The sequence below is a fragment of the Magallana gigas genome, chromosome 3, assembly GCF_963853765.1.
Source record: "Magallana gigas chromosome 3, xbMagGiga1.1, whole genome shotgun sequence".
Taxonomy (NCBI): Eukaryota; Metazoa; Mollusca; class Bivalvia; order Ostreida; family Ostreidae; genus Magallana; species Magallana gigas.
The window spans coordinates 58,865,147-58,876,040 of record NC_088855.1 but is presented as its reverse complement, the minus strand read 5'-3'; the positions used below and the strand labels follow the sequence as shown (position 1 = coordinate 58,876,040).

Here is a 10,894-nt window from a genome sequence, read left to right as displayed (position 1 = left end):
AGTGGAAAAAGGCTTGGAACAGATATCAAGAAAGCTTGAACAGGATTTCTAGTTGTGGAATCAATTATGCGAATGACTTGGAGTTGAAGTTGCAACAGAACTACCAAGGTTATAATAAGACTTGTTTAGAATTTTTTGATTTTCTGAAAAGAGAGAGAACAACAGAAAGCATGAAAGAGTGGAGAATCTTTGAACAGTCGTGTGCAAACTGTGAGAAGATTTTTAAGGCTGCAACGACGCAGATAAAAATCATCTAAAATGTGGACGCAAAGTCAGTCTCCTCGTCATCTTCAAGGAAACTAAGAGCCACCATAAAATTGGAGGAAGTTCAAGCCAAATTGAAATTAGCAGAGGAAGAGGCATCAATTCAGAAGAAGAAAGCAGAAATAAAACACAAAAAGGAAGAGGAGCAGCTAAACGCTGAGCTATCAGTTCTTAAACTGAAGAAAGAGGCAGTAGAAATGGAGGCGGAAGTTAAAGCTGCTTCTATCTATGATGAAGACGAACGTCCTCCCGCTTTAGCTATTCCTGTGGAACACACTCGTACTGAGCGATATATCGCTGAACATTTGTCCCATCAATCGGAGAATGTTATTCAGCCGAGGACTGTGAATCCAGTACCCATCCAGCACAATTCTGAAGATAGGACCGAGCCATATATCGCTGAACATTTTTCCCATCAACCAGAGAATGTTATTCAGCCAAGGACTATGAACCCAGTACCCATCCAGAACAATTCTGTGTATAGAACAGTGCCTGTTGTTCACGAACATTCTGTCATTCCCAATCATGACAACAAATTTGCGTCAGAGTTGACATCCTTCCTTCTAAAGAAAGACCTACTAATGACAAGGCTTTCAACATTTGGAGAAAAGCCAGAGAATTACTCTGCGTGGAAGACTAATTTCAGGAGCATCATGTTTGAGCTACATGTGAGCCCTTCTGAAGAAATGGATCTACTTATTCGCTGGCTGGGACCAGATTCAGCTAGACGCTAGAAGACTATCCGATCATCACTAGGCTCTGATCCATCACAGGGAGTTAAGAGGATATGGGAACGTATGGACGAGCGGTTCGGTGCCCCGGAAATGGTGGAGGCATCCATCAAGCACAAACTTAATTCATTTCCAAGACTTGGGAACAAGGAGAATAAAAAGTTATATGAGTTAGTGGATATTATGATAGAGATTGAATCATTAATGGAAAATCAGCATTACTCCACATTACTATCATATTTCAACTCTTCCTCTGGAGTTTCTCCTATCATCCACAAGCTTCCTTTTAATCTACAGGAGAAATGGACGACAAGAGCGGCAAATTACAAAAAGCAACACAACGTATCCTATCCACCCTTCTCCTTTGCATTGGATTTCGTAAGTGAGTTGTCCAGAATTCGCAATGACCCTGCATTTTTTCACATAGAGACTCAAACAACTACAGGTAAACCATCTACCACGTCACGTATGGCTACAGACCAAAGGTCAGTGATTGTCCGGAAGACAGATGTCCATAATAACACATCAGGACCTCCAGACAAAGTGTGCCCGATACATTTATCAGATCATTCTTTAAACCACTGCAGGGAATTCTCAACATGATATATGAAAAAGTGCAAGGACTTGTTAAAGAAGAAGAGCATCTGTTTTAAGTGCTGTGCATCAAATAACCATCTGATGAAAAACTGCAAACAACCCATACAGTGTGAGAAATGTGACAGTGAACTACACCCAACAGCACTACATGTTACCGAGTCAAATACTAGAAGAACAACCTTCAACAGTTTAAAAACGGCAAACAATTATGGCGGGGAGGGAACAGAGGTATCCTCTAAATGTACTACACTCTGCGGCTTTGTTAATGGTGGACGCTCCTGTGCTAAGATCGTTCTAGCGAAGGTATTTCCCACTGATCGTCCGCAAGATGCTGTGACTGTGTATGTGTTGCTCGACGACCAGACCAATCACACCCTAGCGCGCTCTGAACTTTTGTACCAACATGGGGTCACATCTGACCCGATCCCTTATAGATTTAAATCCTGTGCTGGAGTGACTAAGGCATCTGGGAGAAGAGCAGTTGGATTCTGTATTCAGTCTATGGATGGACTTGCTTATCACAAGCTGCCGCCCATTATAGAGTGTAATGACATTCCAGATAATGTGATGGAAATTCCTACCCCAGAGGTTGCCCGTGCTCATCCTCACTTACGACACATCGCCAATGAACTCCCCCCACTTCGCAAAGATGTCAGCATACAGCTCTTGATTGGTAAGGACTTGGTGGACGTACATCAGGTGCAAGGTCAAGTGACAGGACCCTCAGCATCTCCCTTCGCACAAAAACTGAGCCTTGGATGGGTGATAATTGGTGACGTTTGTTTGGATGGTCGTCACAAGCCGAGCGATCTCAGTGTTCTAAAGACTAACATTCAGCATGATGGTAGAGGTACAATATTTACTCCATGCCAAAACAGTCTTCATGTTAAGGTTCAAGGCCCTCTAAACAACGGATCTTCTCAGACCCTAGATTTTAAGGAAGATAGTGTGTTTTACACAGATAGACATGACAACAAGATTGGAAATTCAGGAGAAGATCTCGAGTTTCTATCAATGATGGATCAAACGTTTCATATGGACTCAAGGGGAAATTGGACGTCTCCCCTCCCCTTTAAGAACACGCGTCCAACCTTGACGAACAACAGGGCTCAAGTTTTCAAACGGGCCATCATCCTAGACAACAGTTTGAAGAGAAATCCTGAAAAACTAAAGCAGATGTGTAAATTCATGGAAAACATATTCAACACAGGAGCAGCAGAGAGGGCACCAGAGATACCAAATGGACACTGCTGGTATATCCCAATATTTGCTGTGACACACCCAAAGAAACCTGGCAAGGTTCGTGCTGTGTTTGATTCCTCGATAGTACATCAGGGATGTTCACTTAACGATGCTCTTTTGTCTGGACCCAACTTAACCAATAACTTGCTCGGAATCTTGTTGCGATTTCGCAAGGATTCATGTGCCATAGCTGGTGACATCCAGCAGATGTTTTACCGTTTCTTTGTGAAGGAGAGGGACAGACACTACTTACGATTTTACTGGTACGAAGACAATGATCCACATCGGAAGATGATCGAGTATCGTATGACTGTCCACGTTTTTGGGAACAGACCTTCCCCTGCCGTGGCGACATACGTGCTAAGGCGTGCAGTACGAGATGCGGATACTGAGGTCGTTAGCTTTGTAAACCAGGACTTTTATGTTGATGATGCATTGACGTCTAGACCAACTCCTGTTGAAGTAATTGGCCTAATGAGGCGAACTCAGAAGGCACTAGACGAAGAAGGTAAAATACGACTGCACAAGATCGTATCAAATGTACAAGAGGTATTGGATGCGTTCCATCCAGATGACCTAGGAAAGGACATAAAGGATTTCTCAATTGGTGACGATGACAATTTGGTTCAGCACAGCCTAGGATAGGCCTGGAATTTGAGTTCTGACTGTTTCATCTTCCAGAAGCCAGATGCTGATGTCCCCTTTACCAGACGAGGAATCCTCTCCAAGGTCAATAGTATCTTTGACCCCATAGGCTTCCTGTCTCCACTGACAATCTGTGGAAAGATGATTCTACGCGAGATGTGTACAAGACGTCCAAGCTGGGATGATCCTTTACCAGTAGAGCACAGAGATAGATGGGAGACTTGGAGCATGTCCCTAGACCAGCTGAGCACTCTACGATTCCCCGTATGTTTGTTCCAAGTTCGCTAAGCATAGCCTCACACCCGCAAGTGCTGATATTCTCTGATGCATCCGAAACAGCGATTGCCGCCCCAGTTTACCTGAAGGTGAATCATTACATAGGATTCATAATGGGAAAGTCAAAGCTTGCTCCTTCAGCAGGACACAGTATTCCACGTTTGGAACTTTGTGGAGCCGTATTGGCAACAGAGATTGGAGAGTTCGTCTCAGATCATCTTTCTATCCCAACGTCCTCTTTTAGGTACTTCACAGACAGCAAGGTCGTATAGGGGTACATTAGAAATAGAACAAGACGTTTTTACAATTATGTAAGCAATAGGATAGTACGTATTCATGCGGTGTCAACCCCTAGCCAGTGGAATTATGTACCTACTCACCTGAATCCAGCTGATGCAGCAACTAAGGGATCAGTTTCTGATATGAGAAATATGTTGGACACCTGGCTCACTGGACCAGAGCAGTTTTGTTCAAAAGACTTAACAGAGATTGGACCAGAAGTTGACTATCCACTTGTCAGCCCTGACGAAGACAAGGATATTCGACCGGAAGTGAGTGCTTTTAAAGCAGACCTATCAAAAAATCTGACTCCAATGGAGGATCGTTTCGCAAAATTCTCTACATGGGACAGTCTTTTGTCTGCACTGTCTACCCTTCGCCATGTGTCTGCCTCCTACAGAGGTTCAAATTACTGTACAGGCTGGCACTTGTGCCAGAACACCAAACATGAATCTGAGCTCAAAGACACGGAGCACTTCATCCTTAGATGTGTGCAACGTCAGGCTTTTAAGGCTGAACTCGAAGCAATTGAAGGAAAACATAATCTACCTAGGAACAGTCGCATTCAAGATTTATCTCCATACATTGATGATGTTGGCTTGCTGAGAGTTGGAGGCCGTCTCAACAACTTGCAGGGCAGTGGACTTGCTTCGTTGAACCCTGTTATAATTCCAAATGGACATGTTGCTACTCTACTGGTACGTTTCTTCCACAATAAAGTTTTCCACCAGGGAAGAGCAATTACTGAAGGCGCCGTGCGTTCTCATGGCTTTTGGATCCTTGGAGGAAAGAGACTTATTTCGACCATTATCTAATCATGTGTTGTTTGCCGGAAACTCAGCAGGACACCCCAGGAGCAGAAGATGGCAGATCTTCCTTTGGATCGGCTCACCCCAGGACCCCCATTTACATCTGTAGGACTTGACGTATTTGGTCCATGGCCGGTGGTTACCAGAAAGACGCGTGGTGGGTCCGCTCAGAGCAAAAGATGGGCTGTGTTATTTTCTTGTCTAACCACATGTGCAGCTCACATCGTAGTTATAGAGGACATGTCTAGCTCATGTTTCATTAATGCCCTACGACGCTTTGTAGCCTTGCGCGGTCCAGTTAAACTCTTTCGCTCTGATAAGGGCACTAATTTTATTGGAGCCGTGAACGACCTCAATGTGAATGCGATAAATGTCGAAGACAACATGGTCCAGACCTACCTGAAGGATAACAGAGCAACCTGGTTGTTTAATGCTCCCCATGCATCTCACATGGGGGGTGTTTGTGAGCGGGCTATTGGCAGTGCTCGCAAGATCTTGGATTCTATGCTTCTTCAAGAAGGGCCTAAAGATCTGACACATGAGGTGCTAGTTACGCTTATGGCCGAAGTCTGTGCAATTCTTAACTCTCGCCCGATAGCGGCAATTGATACAGACCAATCGTCTCCTATAGTATTGAGTCCAAACATTTTACTAACCCAGAAGCAGGGAGAGATTGGAACAATCTCGGACCATTTGAGCATTAAAGATATGTACTCTGCAAGTTGGAAACATGTCCAGGTGTTATCTGATATGTTTTGGAAAAAGTGGCGTGCCACCTATTTGGAGAGTTTACAGAGGAGACGTAAATGGTGTTCTAGCAAACAGAATCTGAAGACCGGACACATTGTTTTGTTGCGCGAGAAAGATGTTCATAGGAATATGTGGCCATTGGGGATAGTCGAGCGCCCAATTGAGAGCAACGACAAATTGGTCCGAAAGGCTGTCATCCGTGTTGTCAAGGATGGAAAGGTGACAACCTAAACCAGACCTATTGCGGAGATGGTACTTCTTCTGGTATAGTGATTACATGTACATGTATTTACGTTGTGTATCAGTTTCATTTTAGTGATATATTTGTGTTAGTTCAATATCAGTTATTTGTTATATCAATATGATATAAGACGGTGAGTGAAGTGTCTATTTATTCCGGAAATATTATATCTGCATTGTTTGTATTTTGTATTTTATGTTTGACCCACATGTTCCGGATAAGTTGTACAGTGTACATGCAACGGGTAGCCAAGCAGGGCTGCATCTATTTTCACATACTCATTTGTTTGACAAGTATTGGAGCACAATGGAGTGAGTAGAATTTGTAATATGTCTAATTTCTATGAATGCATATATATGTTTTCTGATTTGCAAGGCGATATTTTTATGCAGGTTTTGACTTTGTTTATCTGCCACCAGTGTGCTATTTTTAGAATCTCTCTATAGCAATGTTTAGTGTATTCAAGCTTAAACAGGTTCATCATTAGACTTAACATTTTGTAACTTTTTATAGTATTTAGATTAAACACATTGACAGAAAACTGTAGGAATAATTAAGTGCATTATGACAAGTATACATGTGTATTAGGCTGTTTATTTACATTCAGAAACCGCGCGAAAATGTAGTGCAAATGGCATGTTGTAAAATGTGGATTTTCCTTATCAAATAGATCAAGTTCATTTGTTTTACACCAAAATAGTCAAATATCTAGTCATGCAATCTTTCTTGTATTGCACAGTACTTCTGTGCTTTTTTTAGTTGTATTTGTGTATGTTAATGAACGCTTTGTTATGTTTTAAGATGTTTTAAGATTTAACCACTCGTACACACATCAATAAAGGTTAAACCACTGCAACTGACCTTGCTCAGTTGTTGTGAAGGTCATAGGCAGCATACGTATATACATACATATTAAATAACAGGATGCGTTTGCCCCAACGGTCGCACCTTAAAACATATTTATACATTTATCAACGAAAGAATGACTGTGAATCGGGTAGAACATATAATCAATTTATCATGCCCACTTGAAAAAAAAAATCTTGCACAATTACACTAAATATGCTTGCATTATTGAGAGTATCAGTACCTGAAATATTTAATATTTTAACTAAACAGTCTTTATTGTACGAAACGATTTATTTAATAAAGGAAAAAATCAGAATGATTTAATATTAGTCTGGTCGTATTTGAAAACTTATCGCTGAAAATGTTTGTAAGTCCTTAGTGTATTCACTCGTTACCTCTAGACTGGATTACGGAAATGCAAATCAAGACTGCAGAGAATTTAAAATACAGCGACCAGGATCATAACAAGGACATAAAAGCATGAATATATATAATCCGTGTGCTTATGTATCTTTATTGTTGGTATTTTGAATTCAGTATCAGTTACTTGTGACTGTTTTTAAGGCACTTTACGGGATGCCACAATCATACATGCGTGACCTTACAAAACAATAAATAGTGTTTACATTCTCGCGATTGGATGAAAAATATTTGAATCGTAAAACTAATGACTTGCAGGAAGTAAGGAATCTACAGTATGCAAGACTTAATATATTGTTATAACTTTTTTATCTTTGAAAATATCAATTATAGCTTAACTATGATATGCCAGAATCGGTCAAGACCCTAACAAAAATTATACAATTCCATATAGTTATTTTTCAAAATGAAAAAAGCATGGGATCCTGACAGTGACAAGACTTTTCTATGGAGCTCTTGCGAATCCCAAGGAGTTCTTTTTCACTGACTTAAAAATAAGGCGATACACGATATAGCTCACATATTTTTTAAGTAATTTGACATGTTTAATTCGTTAGGGAGGCAAACAATGAAAATGCTAATTCACTTATATAATGTTAACGAAAATATAATTAGAGAATACGTGGATTACAAACACTGGTCAGTTGTTTGATAGACATTTAATGTTTTGTCCAAAAAAGGAAAAAAAGACAATCAATTTATGTAAAGCATAATGTCATATTAATTAAACCTAGTAATTACCAATATTTGGACAATATAGGCATATAACAGTGATTTAGGATAAGAGTGTGCTATATTACCTTAATTCGGAAAGTAGCACATTTTTTTTTTATAAAATATTGTTTAAAATATATCACATCCAGCTCATGGGAAAAGGTGAAAAAAGGGGATAAAAGCATACATGATGAATTATTTTATTATTATTTTAGTTTTATGAGCAAAACATAGATTGTTATGCTAGATACATCTTCACATTTTTTTTAACAAACAAATGTGATCTACAAATTAAACTCATGAAAGTCGAAACAGTCAGTAATATAATATAACATATCGCACAGGACTTTAAGCGGAAGGTACATCGATATTTTTGTTCATAAAAATACAATGGTTATCTATTAAGAATAATGTTCTCCTGCAATATGTCTATATACGCGTCGTCATGTTCCCATACTTCTGGTTGCACTGTCCTAAATCCTGTGACAATGTCCTGTCAGGATTTCTCACAAAAGAGTAGGTTGTCGAAGAACCAATTCCCAGATCCTCTATTAGATATCAAATATTCATACATAAGAAGAGCAGTTACAATTTCTGATATAATTTTGCTTATTAAATAGATAATCAAATTGTTTGATCTTGTTCTGATTAGGATAGTATATACTTTACCACCTGCTGGATTATTACTGATGTTGATATCAAGGCATTTCTTCGTGTTTGTGTCCCTGTCAAATATGCATAAAAAGGTATAAACAATTTAAAAGTATACAGAATGGTATTTAGATTTATTATTTAAACATAATTCACATTCTTGAGGGATATATCATGCCGTCTTCTACATTGTACAATAATACATTGAGGTTGTTCAATGCTTCTTAAACTTTAAAACTTTAAAAACAATGCTTTTCGCTGTTGCAAAATTTGAATAGGACTTTTTAAAAATCTTTTCACCACATTCAAGCATCTAGCTCAAGTAAGCTTGTGGTCAAACATTATAAAGCTTATGTTGTCGGCGATGTCTGCATGTTTACATGTTTCTTTGTTTATTCATTTATTTATTTATTTATTCATATTTTGAAATCACTCAGCCAATTACAAATTCACACTTTGGCTATTTGATAGTAAACGAATTTAAACTGTATTTGTTCAAGTAATTGACCAAGCAGTTATTCAATCCTAAACAAAGGTGCACATGAAACATAAGAATAGAACGATGTGTATCGAGTACATGACCTATACTGTGAAAGTTCCGCACTGGCTAAATCATACAAAGTTTTTTTTAGGTAGGCTATGATATCAGTGTTGGAGTGTTAAATAGCCAATTCTATCTTTGCAAACTGTTAACTTCTAAAATGAAACAAGGCAAGTGTTTGTATTTTGTTACCTCCCTTGATTCGGTTTTTGCGGCTTTGGCATTTTTCCGTACATTAGGTCGTTCGGTTCCACACTCCTGACTGGTTTCCTGTTAGGACGCACGACGGCAGCATAGATTACTGGTGAATCCCTAGTAATGTCTTCTACTTGAAAGAAAATGGCAAAATATAGAAAGCCTTAAATATTAAAAAAAAAAACGGGAATATGAGGGGAAAAAAGAGATAATTAACAAACCGTTTCTTCTTCCAGTAGAGACTTCTGGGTAGCTTGTGTTATTTTTCCTGGGATGTATCATTCAAGTCATTATATATATATATAGATAGATAGATAGATAGATAGATAGATAGATAGATAGATAGATAGATAGATAGATAGATAGATAGATAGATAGATAGATGTGTGTGTGTGTGTGTGTGTGTGTGTGTGTGTGTGTGTGTGTGTGTGTGTGTGTGTGTGTGTGTGTGTGTGTGTGTGTGTGTGTGTGTGTGTTAGAATTGATCTAATCATATGTTTTTTTAATCTAATTTCAAATCGACTTGCGAGGTACAGTGCCGATCAGACCCAACCTAACAGAAAGTAAGCCCCAACTAAACCTTGGGTTTACTTTCTGGGTTTACTCTGGGTTTACTAGAGTGGACCCAGAGTAAACCCAGAATAAAGCCCGAGTAAACCCAGAGTGGACACAGAGAGTATACCCCGATCAGAAGTATACCCTGAAAGCAGACACTACACGTGTATTTGGAATATCCAAGGGGCAGGAATCACAGGTAGTAGGATGATTAAATAAAATATAGGTCTGCTTCAAACTTCAGTGCGTATAGTTGACTCCAAAAGCAATTCTCGAGTAAACCCAAAGTAAACCCTGAATAAACCCAATGTAAACTCCGAGTGGACCCAAAATTTCAAAAAGTTAACCCAAAGTAAACCCAGAAAGTAAACCCGGGGTTTAGTTGGGGTATACTCTGGTGTTAGGTTGGGTCTGATCAGTACTGTAAATCATTTTGACCCAATTGTTGAGGTGACCACGCGATACGATCTTAAAATTGCAGTTTAATCAATAAACAGTTGTTAATCCCTTATCCTTATCTGAAAGTTTGAAAATTGAATGACGTCCGATATTAACTCTCACTTCTTTAGAACATCGTGTGGTCAATAAGGATAAGGGATTTTCAAACTTTTAGATTTTGCTTTCAGCTTTATCTGTGGTCAAACGATTTGATTTTACTATTTAAAAAAAACAAATCCGATAAGAAAATCAAATCGAAAAAGCTGCTGAACAACCACACCGTGTGACCACACCCTTATGCGCAAGTATGGTAATTAAAGTCAAATTTGTCTTACCTGTAAACGACTCTTAGTATTCCAACAATGAGCAACATTATGATGAATATTGATGCAGACAAAGAAATTTCTAAAACCATTCCTACAGGTTTTCGGTTATGCAACCCTAAAATTTGATGATAGTTACCCTTTTTTCAAGCAAAAAATAGCATGTTCCAAAAACATTCTCATTTACATAACAACAAAGAGAAGAGGCAAAAAACTATTTTGTCTGATTATACACTTATTATCGTTTATTTGATTGAGAATAATTGTGAATTATTTTACTTGTCATAGAATTCATGAACACATTCACTTTAATACCTATATATGTATTTTTACATATTTGATTAAACATATTTAGCTAGTCTCCAAATTTCTGT

The 10,894-nt window shown here is 38.8% G+C and overlaps 3 protein-coding genes across 3 annotated transcripts; all 3 read left to right on the top strand.

Moving 5' to 3' along the window:
- The first annotated feature begins 1,061 nt into the window (after positions 1-1,061).
- On the top strand, positions 1,062-3,767 carry LOC136273477 (uncharacterized). Its single transcript, XM_066077911.1, has 3 exons — positions 1,062-1,538; positions 1,650-3,383; positions 3,516-3,767. The coding sequence occupies exons 1-3, from the start codon at positions 1,062-1,064 to the stop codon at positions 3,765-3,767; spliced, it is 2,463 nt and encodes an 820-aa protein (XP_065933983.1).
- A 101-nt stretch (positions 3,768-3,868) lies between these two features.
- On the top strand, positions 3,869-4,849 carry LOC136273476 (uncharacterized). The gene is made up of 2 exons (XM_066077910.1): positions 3,869-3,999; positions 4,111-4,849. Exons 1-2 carry the CDS (start codon positions 3,869-3,871, stop codon positions 4,847-4,849), a joined length of 870 nt encoding a protein of 289 aa, XP_065933982.1.
- A 48-nt stretch (positions 4,850-4,897) lies between these two features.
- On the top strand, positions 4,898-5,824 carry LOC117693034 (uncharacterized). The gene has a single exon (XM_034482962.2). The coding sequence runs from the start codon at positions 4,898-4,900 to the stop codon at positions 5,822-5,824; it is 927 nt and encodes a 308-aa protein (XP_034338853.2).
- Positions 5,825-10,894: the final 5,070 nt, after the last annotated feature.